At 34.3% G+C, this 15446-nt stretch overlaps 1 protein-coding gene across 2 annotated transcripts; it reads right to left on the bottom strand.

Annotated features, from left to right (window-relative positions):
- Positions 1–206: 206 nt before the first annotated feature.
- LOC132641386 (uncharacterized) lies at positions 207–4528 on the bottom strand. 2 transcript variants are annotated; one of them, XM_060358364.1, is made up of 5 exons: positions 4391–4443; positions 3872–3946; positions 2807–2926; positions 2034–2594; positions 207–1338 (listed from the first exon to the last, which is right to left on the bottom strand). In XM_060358364.1, exons 3-5 carry the CDS (start codon positions 2810–2812, stop codon positions 301–303), a joined length of 1605 nt encoding a protein of 534 aa, XP_060214347.1. In that variant the 5' UTR covers positions 2813–2926; positions 3872–3946; positions 4391–4443; the 3' UTR covers positions 207–300. The 2 variants fall into 2 exon arrangements, with proteins under 2 accessions (XP_060214347.1, XP_060214346.1); XM_060358363.1 differs by lacking the exon at positions 2807–2926 and having other exon boundaries at positions 4391–4528.
- Between the last annotated feature and the right edge of the window lie 10918 nt (positions 4529–15446).

The following is a 15446-nucleotide window of genomic DNA, read 5'->3' as shown; positions in this document are numbered from 1 at the left end:
AAGTTTTCTATTCAATTTGACAAATTGCATCTTAATAAGGTTTTATTAGTTATTACAGTTGAAGTTAAATTTAGTTAGGACTTGCAGCTAGACATTTCAGGGTTTACTCAACAAGTAGTAAGGATTGGGTGACAATCACGTCCCACGCCATTTGGTGGAATGACAAATTAATTCTGCATTATGCAGTCAGTAATTAGGTAAGAATATCAATCAGCTTGTCACAAGCAAATATATAACATGGATAGTCAACTTACTGAGTGTTTTATGTTTTCCCTTTATTGACATGAAAAATAATATTTCTCAAAAATCACAAACAACCACAGAACTAAGTAGAGGATCAGCAGCCCCTTTAAGAAAAGCTCCTTGGTCTCTAACATGTATTAGATAATCCATAGCCTTCTTTGTGATGATTTCACCTGGGATTAACACTGGGATACCTGGTGGAAAAGGACAAATAAATTCTCCACAAACTTCCCCAATGCTCTCTTCAAAATTCACTATCTTTTTCCTAGTAAAAAAGGCTTCTCTTGGTGTACAACGCATGTAAACTTCTCCAAATGGTAACTCTATAGCATTATCTTTTTTCCTCTTCATTTTAATAATCTCCCTTTTTTCTTGCATGAAACGGGTTGATAAATACTTCAATCCATTAACAAGTGTTTTAGTATGTTCTTTAGTATTTCCAAGGCTAAAAGCTAGCGTGAAAGATTGAGTTCCAACAAGTTCTGGCTGAATTCCATGACTTGTTGACAATATATCATATGCTTGAAACCCTGATATGCCAAGTTCTTGTACACCAATTGTCATTCTCAGAGGGTCCATGGAAGAAAAATTGTTGGAGAAACTTGAGAGATCTAAAAGGGAGATTCCAGGAATATGGTTTATTAGTTCTTTCACTTGTTGGACTAGTTCCATTACTTCATCAAAAAGGGTGTTTGGATTTTTACTTAGTTCATCCCTAGTTGCGTCCAACGAAGCTAATAAAATCCAATTTGGACTAGTGGTTTGTAAAGATTGAAGACATTTGTGAACTCTATCTCTATCAATGCGATCCCCCGATAAGTGTAGCATTGATGATTGTGAAAATGAGCACAAAACTTTGTGTGTTGATTGTATGACAAGATCTGCTCCTTGAGAAAGAGAAGTTTTAGGCATATCATGATGAAATTTGAAGTGAGCACCATGAGCTTCATCTACAATTAGAGGGATCCCATGAGTATGACACATTTGAGAAATCTCAGAAATATTACTGCATACTCCATTGTAAGTTGGTGATGTAACAAAAACTGCTGCTGCTTTTTTGTTTTCCTGTTCCAATTCTTCAACTGCAATTTTTACCTTAAACATGACAACAATAATAATAAATCTGATTAATGCTTACCATATTCATTTGTAATTACCTTACAAGTGATCTAATTGTGTAAACAATGCATATAATTTAAACCTTAAAAAAACTATTGAGTTATAACTTCCCTTCACCAAAATCTATAACATTTTCACACCATCGAGTTACGGCAGTGGCCGAGCCACCTTTGTTCAAGGGGTGTCAATTGGCATCCTTTTGCTAAAAAAATTACACTATGTAAATAGGCCAAAAAATTAATGTATACATATTATATATGTTGAATCTCCTTGGATTTTCGTGTATTTATGTTTTTATATTTTGAGTCACCTGAAAATCCTAGTTCATCTCCTACGTTACAGTACAACAATACTATATAACTGTCTAGAATAATCCTAAAAGTAAAATAAATAATTCTACAACCGCTTAAAATATATACTCCCTATGTCCCAAATTATGTGACTCTCTTTCCTTTTTAGTCAGTTTAAAAAAGAATGACATATTTCTATATTTAGAAACAATTTAACTTCAAACTTCTCATTTTAAATATCTATAACTAATTTTAGACTCGCAAGTTTCGAAAGTCTTCTCCGTTCTTTCTTAAACTCTAGTCCAATCAAATGCCTTCATATAAATTGGGACAGAGAGAGTATATATTGATGGTGTGAAAACTAATACTAGTATTTGTTACCTGTGAAGGGGTAACACCTCCAGCAATATCCCATTCAAGATTATGTTCAGGAACAATGTACTTTGGTACAGCACCACAAAGAACCATTGCAGAAGTGGCAGAAACATGGGAGTTTCTTGCAAGGATTAAGGTATCACCAGGTGAACAAGCAGACATAATGGCTGCTAAAATCCCACAAGTTGTGCCACAAACTAAGAACCATGTTTGGGATGCACCAAAAAGGTTAGCAGCCATTTTTTGTGAATCTAATAAAGGTCCAGTTGGATAACCAAATGTATCAAGCTCTGGTAGCTCAGTTGCATCATGAAGAAATGGCGCAATACCGATAATATCGACTAGTGAATGTGGTGCAGCTATGCCTCTTTTGTGACCTGGAAAATGGAAAGGAGTTGCATTTTTCTCGACTGAAGTTTTTATGCTACTTACTAAAGGTGGGAGTTTTGGTTTTTGTTGATTGTGTTCTTGAGAAGGATGATCAGTCATAGTTTTGTTAGTTTCTCGATTTCTGTTGACTTCACTTTGATTGTGCTCTCTTTGTCCCATGACCAAAATATCACGTTTCTGTGAAATGTTTCAATTAAGATAATTAGAACTGTACGATACTCCTAGTTAGTACTTTTTGTTAATAAAGAGATAAGAATATAACAAGTTGAGGTGAACTTGAACTTAATTAATTCCTTTTCCCCTCAAAAACAAAAATTTGAAGGGAAGAAGAATAGGAAAGATATACTCCATCCTTTTCATTTTATGTGAATGTGTGTTGGGATATTTACCATCATTTAAAATATGAGGGCTGTCAATCTTTATTTTATTTGACTGGAAAGAGTTGCTATCAGAAGCAAGAGGGCAGCTGGCATGGAATTATGTGTTGCTACCAGCAATTAAACATATACCTAACATTTGTACAAATATAAAAAAATTCATTAAGGATAAAATAATAAATATAAAATTAATTATTTTTAAAATATAAAAATATATCATTCTTTTTTATATAAATAAATGAAGAGATAATATCATGTAAATTAAAATCAAAGGGGTATTTAACAGATATCTTATTAGCACCCCCAGGCCACAAACCAAAAAGAATGGGAAAGCACAAAGTTTGTCCCTACGTGTGATTAATATTACAATTATTTTTTAAAAAAAATATCGTTGGTAAACAACTTTTGATTATATTTTCTTCTGATAGTCTAATTGAAACGATTTTTAGATTGTTGAGAGTGTTGGATAATGAGACAAATTCTCTTCTGAAAAAAATATTTTTTAGATTTTTTGTTCTTCATATCGAATACATCCAAAATGAGAAAAGAATTTCTCGATATCATATCCAATGTTCTACTATAGCTGAGATTATGAGATGTCAAAGTAATAGGTCGCTCTCACAAGTCACGAGAATTCCCTATAACTCTTTTTTATTATTATTTAAAGAAAAGAATGCTAGTTATGGAATGGAAATATTCTGTTATAATGAAACAAGGAAAACATAACAAAGAAACTAAGAACTTTTCGTGACAATGATTCTGAATTTTGTGAGGAAACAAATTGACCAAAAGATGGTAAAAATTGAAGATTTAAGTTATATGTACTAAACTTATAAAGCGTTTTTACACTACTAATGGTCTAGTACAATTTTAGAATGTTATAGCAAGTTACTTACTCTTTATTCTAGGTTATCCGTCAATCTTAATACAGTTACACACAATTAACTTTTAAATAACTGGATGGTATAAATATTTTTTAGACCGTCAATGCATAGAACTTAAACTAAAAGTATGGCTAACCCAAATCATATAAAAGAAAATGGAGAATTAGAAAGAAGAGGGAAAATGGTAATCGACCAGTTGCTCATGAGTGGTCCTTCTTGCTATGGATGTGTTGAAAGTCTCACGATTAACAAAAGTTAATCCAAAACCCTGCTTAAAAAACGAAATAATAAGTAATTAAAGCACAAAAGATGCATGAATGTTTGCAACTTTATGAGACAATAATGTCAAATTATGATTTGTAACTTTATAAGACAATAATATCAACATTGTTTCTACAAAGACTCGGCGATTAGGCACGTATATATGCCGAACAGAATGTTATAGCTGATCTACTTGCAAAAGAAATAACTTAAAATAAGTATTTGTTAACCTAATTAAGTTGTAATATTTTGGCCCATCAAGGTGTAACTCAGAAATTTTTTGAAGCATAAATGCATGTATTGATACTAATTCAGTTTAATAATATACTATATCGTCTCTCTGTGTAAGATATTTTGTTACTTTACTTTTAGCAAGACCATGCAAGAATGGACTTTTCATAGCTGGAACTAATTACTATTACATCTACTTGGAATAAAGGAAAGTACTTACAGTTTTTGGCAAAGGAGAAGCTACTTGTAGATACATTTTGATATTGTTCAGGATCCGTTAGTGTTGTCTTAATATATAGAAAAATATCAAAATGAAGTGAATGATTTGGAATCACAGAAACACTTGTGTATTTATTACCTGCAGGAGGTGGACCTATTACATTTAATTCTTTATATTTCCATTTTTCCACCAGATGTTGGCAGTTGGGCTAGGGGTGCTTTCCGGTTCGGTTCGGTTTTGTGTATTATCGGTTCGGTTTATTGATTTTCAATTTTTAAAATGTTAAACTGATAATCAAATCAATAAGATATTCGTTATTGGTTTCGGTTTACCGGTTTTTGGTCCTTACCAGTTCGGTTTCCGGTTTAATCAATAAGAAAATGCCCCTCTAATTTTTTTTTTGGCTGTCTCTTGTTTTCATTTGTTCATATATACACTGCCCTCATACATAAAAGATTAAAAGTCTACAGAAATTACAAGCAAAAGCAAATTCAAATACGTTATTGCTTTTTGCTAAAACAATCTTCTTTTCTTTCACATTAAGTAGCAAACTTGGATGTTGTAAAAGCAAATTCATATACGTTATTGCTATTTCCTAAAACAAACTTATTTTGTTTCACGTTAAGTAGCAAACTTGGATGTTGAAGAAGCAAATTCAAATACGTTGTTGCTATTTGCTAAAACAAAGTTGTTTTAAATAATTAGAATCAGTATTATATAATTAGGGATAAAAAATTAATATAGGCTTATTGGGTTAACGATTTAACCATTAACTAAATCCTTAAAACCAAAAACCGAACCGATAACCCGATAAAAAAATTTACAAAACTGTTTACAAACCGTTAACCCAATAACCCGATATCTACTAAAAAATCGGGATTTTCCAACCTCAAAAAACCTACCTCAATTGAGGTCGGTAAAAAGCCGACCTCATGAGGTCGGTAAAGGCCTCATATTTATATATAATTTTCTTTTTAACTAAACCGACCTCATGAGGTCGGTAATATTACACAAAAATCCCTAAAAGAAGTTTACCGACCTTGAGAGGTCGGAAATTTATTTAAAAGTAAATACTACAAATTATTTTTAACAAACCGACCTCGTGAGGTCGGTACCTTTTTAAATTAAAAATAAATAATTAAAAGTACCGACCTCATGTTTAATTACAAATATTAAAAATTTTATTCATGCGTTTAACGCCATAACTTAAACCTAACATCAAAATCTTACATAAAGTATTAGGCTGTATCACAAATTATAATAGATCACATTTATAAAATGAACACCTTTTAATACGAGCAATTACCTTACCAGTTAAACTGCTCTAAATTCCCGCATTATTTTGACTATGCACAATTAAAATAATCGTTTATTCTCTTTTTAATAAACATTTAAACATATTTCACATGGATAGTGACATGAAGTTTAAATGATTTGTAGTTTTTCTTTTTATTTTGTTTTTATGGGAAGTATAGTGATGGAGCATACTTTTCCTTAGGGGTGTTCAAATGAGACCGAAAACCAAATCCGAACTGGTAAATTGAGTCAAATCGACTTAATAAACCGAAAATCGGCTTGGTTTGACTTGATTTGGTTTTAAATTTTAAAAAACCTATAACATTTAGTTTGATTTGGTGTTAAACTAAAAAAATCCGAACCAAACCGATATATATATATATCTTCTTCAAAATTTTGGCTCAGACCAAGTCCAATATAAATTCTAATAATTAGAAAGAAAGGTGTAGCCCATTTAAGTTTAAGGCAAAATAAAATAAAAATTTGCTAAAGGTTAAATAAATTTTTTCCCCTTATCCAGTTTTACGGTTCCCTCTTTTACATGTCATCTGAATTACTAATAATAAACTAGCATTCTATCCGTAACAAATTAAAGGGAAGAAAATGGCAATTGGAATTTAAAAAGATTTGATAGATGACTTTGTCTTTCTGTTTATCATTTTCCGTTTTAATTTATGTGTTTTCTTTTCGATGCTTCATAAACACGATGAGTCTAGAAAATAAAATCCGGAGGGTTGCGTAATATCAAAAGATTGTATGTAGGGAGGTAGCTAGAATCATGAAAAGTAGATGTTATGTTTCTGTAATTCCTATACCCATAGGCCTATATCTAAATAAATTTAATGAATTAATTAAGAAGATTCTTAGATTTGAATAGATCACGTCAAAGCCATATTTAGTTACCATTTAATTCAAAAGTTCTTTGTATTAATACAATCTTAAAATCCACAAAAAACCGAACCAAACCAATAAAACCGATAGAATCGAAAAAATCGAAACCGATAGAATTTATGCTATAATGGTTTGGTTTGGTTTGATTATTAAAAAAAATTGACTTAATTGATTTGATTTGATTTTAACCAAAAATCGAGTCAAACTGGACCGTGAACACCCCTACTTTTCCGAATCAGAATACGTAGTATACGTGAGAAGGGACCTCCATCACGTGAGCATCACATGGATACGTAGCCAAAGATAGAGTTGTATTGTGTAAAGTTATTTTCATTTTCAAGATATATAAAAGCAATGATTTGATGGTTGATATAACAATGACATCCCAATTATTTGATAGGAAACCCCCATGGCCCACCTAACCACATGATTGCTAGCAGCTCCGCAACCGTCTGATGTTCTTCTTCTACGTAAATTATTGATGGTGCAAATATTTTGAGTAGATATAAATACCAAATATCTAACTAATCATATTTAATACTCCTATAATCTTTGATTTTTAATTATCTGATTAAATATGTTTAATCTTTAATTACTTATGTATACTTTGGATTCCTTTTCTTATGTATGTACAAATATTTCGCATTATCATTCGGTCCACGATTTGACTATTCAAATGTTATGTTGAATTTGTACGGGTACTCAATACTTTAGGGAGAGAATACATAAATACCTTTTGGAGATGACACCTTTTTTTAATAAGACACCTTAACTTTGCCCCCCCCCCCCCTGAACAACTTCGAAATAATATATATTCACCCTTTTTCGATCAACCCCAAGTATAAGCAGATCTGTGCAACTCACGCACCAATCATCACTTTCCACGTGTCAAATTTATTTTTAAATTTTTTGATTTTTTATTTTCCTATTTGATTCCTTTTCTTTCTTTTCTTTTATTTTTCTTTCCCCCCTTCTTCTTCACCTTATTTTTAATAAATCGACCTCGTGAGGTCGGTAATATTTTAAATTTAAAATAAATAATTAAAGATATTAAAATATACATTATACCCCGAACCCTTCTTTTTCACCATTTTCTCTTTCTCTTCCTCTCACATTTTCTCTCTCTTCCTCTCCAAATCGATGTCGCCGTCCCTGTCCACTCCCGTCGTTGCTGTCCCTATCGAGTATTGTCATCGCCATCGACGGTCAGCCATTTGAGGTACGTTTTTTTTTTTTTTTTTTTTGGACTGGACAGTACATTTATTCATGGTTTGGTTTTAATTTTTCTGAATTTGTGATTCTAAGGTACATTTAGCCAACAAAGCGTATTTCTAAATATTGTAATTTTTTGCTCTCTAAGATTTATAACATTGTTTTTTTTTTTTTTTTTTTGTGTGTGTGTGTGTGTTTGATTCTAAGGTACATTTAGCTAAAGGGTACTTCCAAATACCGTAACTTTTTGCTCTTTTGTGATATATGCATATCCTTTTTTTGTGTGTGCATATTTAATTTTTGGGGCAAATTATCATTGGTTTGGTTTTAAATTTTCTGAATTTGTGATGGTTTTTTTTATTCTAAGGCACATTTAGCCAAAAGAATACTTCAATCTCTTGCTCTCTGAGGTCCATATACCTTGTTTTAGTGTGTGTTAGGTTTATGGTACAAATTTTCATGGGTTTGATTTGAAATTTTTTGAGTTTTTAATGAGTTTGTGATTCTAAGGTCCATTTTAGCCAAAGGGTACTTATGAGACTGTAATCTTGCTATATAAGATTTATGTAATGTGGTATAGGGCAACTGGTGATTTGGGTCTCTGTTGAAGATCTAGTTAATTTTTCCTAGTCTGAAGCTTTAATTGTTAATTAGGGCAACTGGTGATTTGGGTTTTGAACATTGAATTAAATTAAACATTGAAGTTGTTCCTTAACAATTTCAAATTGTGTACCTGTCCTTAAAAGAAATAATAGCAAGAGGGTTTATTCAAACAAGAGAAAAATCCTAATTTACAATGTCGGCGTCGGTCGTTGGTCAGCCGCTGACGGTGGCTAGCCAACCATTACTGTCACGCCCCAAAACCCATCCTAGACGTGACCGGCATCCGACGTCATGAACAATATCGGAAGAACCTAAAAGATGCAATAATAACACTTGAACCCGCCAGGTTCAATAATCACCTGTCACGACCCGATTAGGGGCCATGACGGGTTCCCGGGGCTATCCACCGAGCACCACTCATCCTGCTACTTATTATACTCGTTAAGCGTTCATTCATCAAATCCGTACTCAAATCATAGGAAAATCGTTTTTCATTTGGAAACATAATTAACTTTATATACGTAAGCCCTTCGGCTATCAAATAGTACACACATACATATATACATATATACGCTTATCAAAATCGTGAGACCATACTACCTACACATACGTATCTATGAGCCTCTACTATAATGCTAGACATATGGACGGGACAGGACCCCGTCGTGCCCGAAACATACATGTACATAAAAATAATAAATCAATGGCACCTCCAGAATAATGGAGTGCTTTCGACACTCTGCTTATCGACTTCTACAAATCTGGGTCTCCTCCCTGCTTACCTGTGGGCATGAACACAACATCCAAAGAAAACGGACGTCAGTACGAATATTGTACTGAGTATGTAAGACATGAATGAAATAAACATAATGGAGAATCATAAGACTTAAGATGAGGACATAACCTGCTTAACCTTTAAGGGAGGATACCTTTCATGCCTATATCATATACTACCACAGTACATGTATCATCATAACTCATACATCGTCGTATCACACACATATATATATATCATAACACCGCATCCGCTCATACACATTCACGTTATCCGCATTTGGCCACGTAGTGGCTCGACAATATCACCTACATATTTTCTGGGCTTTTCATACATACATCATATATATAATCATAGCATATACGTATTTATATCATATACTACCTGGCCAACCAAGGCTTCAGGGTTATTGCTACCTGGCCCTACCAAGGCTTCAGGGTTATTCGTACCCAACCGCAGAGGTGTACGCGCGTTACATAAATATATACATATTCTACCCGGCCTTATAGGCTCGGGGTTTCATAATATTCATCCATAAGCACACACACACACACACACACACACACACACACATATATATATATATATATATACATAAAAACCCATAAATATTTTTAGCGTCATCACTATTATCATCGTCATCATCACTATCAACATCGTCATCATTATCATCACATATGTCTCATAAACTTATCATAACCTTTCATGGAGCATACATTTGGATTTAAAGACAATCTATGAGAATCGCATCGTATTCGTAGCACGAGCTTCGTAATAATATCGCATAATAGCCTTTATAATCTCTAACTTAGGCTCATCGGTACCATCGTATTCATAACATGCCTCTTATCTTATCCCATATGACTATTCATGAACATAGGCTCTTAGTTTTCCGAAAGGTAGGAAGGTTATGGAAGGGTAAGGAAAATACTATCATAGGAATCATATTGTCACGACCCAACCCCGTGGGCCATGACTAGTTCCCGAACTGGGCACCCGTATACGAACCTGTTACATATAATCAAACTGAATCTATGAGTAGTATGGAAACTTGCAGAAGAACTCCAACGGTTCATAATATCGCCATATATATATATTCAGATAAACTGTCTCCCGAGGAGTCACAACTGATCAAATCATAAAGGGATACGCAAGCCAACGAGGCTGCCACTACACATCAACATCATGTCATATGCAAGCCGACAAGGCTGCCACTACAGACGGACATCATATCATAGCACATCGGATAGACACAGCTGAACAGAACTTATACACAACTCACACATATGTCTACAGATCTCTAAGAGTACGAATAGCAAAATATGACGGGACAGGGCCCCGTCGTACCCCTGGATAAACATACATATATATCATAAGATCTGTACCAAAAGTCTAAACTCCGGAACAACGGAGCTCTCCAAGACAGTTGAATAGAAGCCCTATGCTGAAGAGTCACTAAATCGACTATTTGTACCTGCGGGCATGAAACGCAGCCCCCCGAAGAAAGGGGATCAGTACGGAATATGTACTGAGTATATAAAGCATGAAATACAGTAAAAAGGATCATAACTGAAATAAGGAGTACAGAAAACAAGTACAATGTCCAGAATATCAAAACACTTGCCTTTGAAACATAAATCATGCATGTCAATATCATATATCATACCCAGCCCATTATGGGACTCGGTGACATAATCATATCATCATCATATACATATATACCGTACCCGGCCCTCTAGTGAGGGACTCGGTGAATAAAGTCATCATATGCCCTCCTGGCCTCCATAACATATCATCATATCATCATATATATATATATATATATATATATATATATATATATATATATATATATATATATATATATCGTACCCGGCCCTCTAGTGAGGGACTCGGTGAACAATGCATTGAAACTGTGCACGATAACATACCCGGCCCGGGACTCGGTGAAAGACATATTGAGGCATGCACGAGCAGAGTAGTGAGCAACCATATGCAATTTAAATCATTATCAAGACTCAAACAGAATAAGAAGAAGAGATTAACACCTGAGTATCAGTAGCGACAATTATATCAAGTATCCCTCGAATGTCATCATAGTTCATATCAAAAAAGTCTTAGGAATCGTAGACACATGTCAATATAGTGTGAAATAGCTTATAGAAGTCAGAGACATTAGTTATCGTAGAGTTTCTAGGAATAGGGGCTTATATATGTCGACTATTATCCAACGTATAGGAAACTGGAGAGGGAAGCTCAATCACTTAAGAGCTCTAACATCAAGAAGTGAATAAGAATCATGAATCACACTCAAGACTTATGAATAGGATTACCCCAAAGATTATATCATTCATCACTTAAATCTAAGACATGCCAAAAGAAAGAAGGGACATCTTTACATACCTGTTTAACGACTATTCGCAAATCCGTTCGCTTTGTCTCCCCCTTTAGCCTATTTAACGTCAAAGTAACGTTATCGTTAGTAACTATACTTTCCAGTTCATAAATCCGTAGCCCATCGCTTATAGAACTTATTCTTTAACTTATACTTTCTCGTTAAGGGTTTTTCATTAGTTAAGGGCTTAACGAAAATCGGGCAGCATTTCCCCTATATATTCGCCTAACCTGAATTTCCAATTATTCTCCTGTTAGCACAGAAATACCAACAACAGAGATATACATATAAAATTCTCACAATTCAGCCCATAACAATTCTAACAACCCAACAACCTTTTTGAATCCATTTCAACCCACAATTTCCTATAACATCGATTTCAGGCATTTTCTAAATTCCAATTTCGTCCAATCCAATTTTAATAATTCCATTACAATACTACTAACACAATTACACCATAAAACAAGAAAATCTCACCTTAATTTTCTCGGAGGAATTTCTACTCTTAATTGCTCCAATTTCGCAATTTTCTTCTTCCTCGATTCAATATCCAACGTTGCTATCACCTCCTTGAACTTGCAAATCATCTTGGAATTAAATCAAGGCAACAAAACAACAAAATTTTCTTGGCCATGGCTGGCCGTGAGCAGCAGCCATGGCCATGCCTTCTCTTTTTTTTTAAGCTTTGCAAGAACAAAAATTAAGTAATGAATTATTCATCACTCAATTTTGTTCATATATGCTTCCTCTTGTCTTGAAACGTTAGTGTCTTAAATGCAGCCCACATGGTGACCACGTGGCAACCCACTTGGTGCCACTTGGCAGCCTATTGCAACCCCCTTTTTTTCGGGTGGGGCCCACAAGACTTAATTAAATTAATTAATCACTAATCCCTTACTTAATAATTTAATCACAATTAATTAGTTTCTAATCTCCAATAATATTTTTACACTAAATAAAATTTATAAACAATTTATGTTCTAATTAAAATTGAAAATTAAAGGTTCGTATTTCATGTCCGAAAATAATTCCGCCTCCAACTTGAGTCGATTTACTTGCGAATAATTCGACGTATAAATATACGGGGTATAACATCCTTCCCCCCTTTAGAACATTCGTCCTCGAATGTTAAACTGATCCTGAATTCCCAATACTTTCTCAAGTGTTCTCTTATTTAATTATACCCTTCACATACCTCTTCCATTGGTCGATTCACTATAATTCATTATAACGCATTCCAGGCCCCTACATAGTCATTCCTATAATATCTCCTCTTTCTGTTGCTTCCCGAGGTAATAATTCCACGTCATTGCCTTTACTCTTATCTTACTTCGCAGTCCGTTGTCAGTTGTGTTGCGAGCTCTTCCACTGAAATCTTACTTTCTTCCTTGTGCGCTTAGTCTTAACTTGACTCCTTCCTCTCCTATAGTTATTCCCTTAAGATATCGTTTCCTTCATCTTACCTCTTAATCTTTAAATAAGATTTTTATAACGTGCAGACGTCCCTCGTCAGTTCATTAGACTTTAATATCCTTGAAGTATTGCATGCCTCTGGTAACCTGTAGACCCTTCGCAGGTTCTATGCATAAAATGAAATTTCCCAAAGGGTAACATTTTTGTACTCCAATATCTTTGCTTTACTCCGCTGTGACTGTCCGTGTTCTGAAATCCTCAGCATCATGTGTCACTTTCTGATTTTATTTTAAAGGTCTTCAACTTCTTGTCACTTTTACGGGATTTCTTTTAAAATTCTTCAACTTCTTTTATGGGATTTCACTTTCTGAAATCCCGATCTTTAGGGTTGGCTATCAAATAGCGCTAGGGTCCCCTCATATTATAGCTTTACTGTCATCCAGTAACCAGTAACCTGCTTGTCCTAATTGTCTCGGTTAAATCATTTCGTAATTTCCCTTCATGTAATTGGCACTACTTTAGGCATATTATCTCGTGTTGTTTCTCTATTTTTGACTCAACTCTTCTATTACCTCTTTACTCAAATTTGCTCTTAGTTCTCCTACCACGCATCCTATTGCAATCTTTACAAGAGTATGTGTAGGTGCTCAAATTAGCCCGGAAAAGACCTTAGCATTGCCTCGCTAGTCTTTATGCAGACCCTATATTCTTCTCTTATATCTTTCAATTGATATCAAGGCTCAACTATGGCTTTTGCCCTCAGTACTAATTATATCTTCGTAGTTTTGCCTCAAACCATCTTATACCTTTCCTTGATGTATCCAAAATATCGCAACCACATTGTTGTTACTGAATTCTTACTCCTCTTATCAGGTACTCACCTGGTCTCATTCTTAGCATACAAATATTCGTAGGTTGCATAACTATTCTCGTAGAATTTGTACAAAGTGCATCCAATCATAATCATAGTCTTTCCTTCTCCTAGCTTATTCTGCTCTACATATCTTATTGTACTAACACTCACTTGCTGTCTATTTTGCCATACTCCTTTCCCTTCCTCTATTCACCATTTGGTTTTCTCATATCCTTTTATAGGAAAGTGTTCCTATCCTTTCTCCTTTGCTACTTATGTGTCACAATATCATTAGCCAATAACTCCGTTGCCAACATCTTAACCTCTAATCCAGTATAGCCTTGCTTCCTTTATAATACCTTTTAAGTTACTCGTTACCATTTTCTTGTCGTATTCTTCCTTTTTATAAGCCTCCACCTTCTGATGTCATATTATCCAAGGTCTTTACCAATAAATCTCAACACTGTCTCAAATACCATCTTGACTTCTATCCGTTTATTGCTGGCTTTCAAATCTTACTAACTTGTTTCAGCAAGGGATCTCACTTAAAGTTTAAGTATTCACATTAAACGTGTTGCAGTGCCAGTTGATTTCATCTTACACTTTCATTTCTCTCGTCCGCTTCCCCCCTTTTAGGTGTACTCACATCATTATCTATTTATACTCTGCTCGATGTCCCTATTTCTAATCTCACATTCATCCGATCCCTTTTTCCAATTCACTTGGTATACTACACTAACCCCATGTCTTTCTTTATAATTTATAACTTGATTATCCACGTACGAAACCTTAACGCAATCACGAGGTGATGAGAACTCTCGATATATAGTACAAAATCTCATCTGATGGTTGGTACTCGAGTAATATAATTAATGTAGCAATTTATCCGAAGCCACATTCCATTCATTCCAATCAATAATTAGCTAGTGCTTATAGTCGTTTCAAATTCTCATTTAGGTAGCACTTATATTCTAATGATAAGTGCCCCAAGCTTTCTTATAATACTATCTTTATCCCAATGGATATCACATGTTTCCTCTAGTAAACTCACAATGCATCAGTTGTTTCACAAATCCACAATCCTTGTCCTTTAAGGATTTCACTATTTTCGAGGTGAGGTCACATATACGCAGTACCCCTTTATGCCTCATACTCTTTCTCTCTTGTTATATATCCAACGCTAACTTCTAACTTACTCAAAATCATATCAAATTCGTCTTAATAGTGGTCTTGTCCTATCACCTTGTCGTTATACTATACCTCTAAGTTCATAGCTTTATATTTCCCTTTTTATCCTATACTCATACTCAATTAATTACGTCTGTCTTGAGTGCTTACTTTGGTATTCCTTTCATTTCTCCAGTCTATGTCCATCTTTTATTTTGTGTACGAGGAATCTCATGCTACCCCTATATCCTTCGGAAACACTACTCCGGCATAACCCCTTTCTCATTTTCATAGTATATTCTGTTCATCCCCATATATTCTTATCATACCTCATTTCTGGCATTCATTCTGTCTCATTGCTCATCTCCCTTTAGGTTGGTCTTTCACAATTCCGTCACTTATATTACCCGTCTTCTTAGCTATACACATCATAACACCTCGCTACACTGTA

Source organism: Lycium barbarum, chromosome 5 (assembly GCF_019175385.1).
Source record: "Lycium barbarum isolate Lr01 chromosome 5, ASM1917538v2, whole genome shotgun sequence".
In the NCBI taxonomy this organism is placed as follows: Eukaryota; Viridiplantae; Streptophyta; class Magnoliopsida; order Solanales; family Solanaceae; genus Lycium; species Lycium barbarum.
Note: the sequence above shows the minus strand (reverse complement) of the source record. Positions and strands in the feature narration are given on the sequence as shown.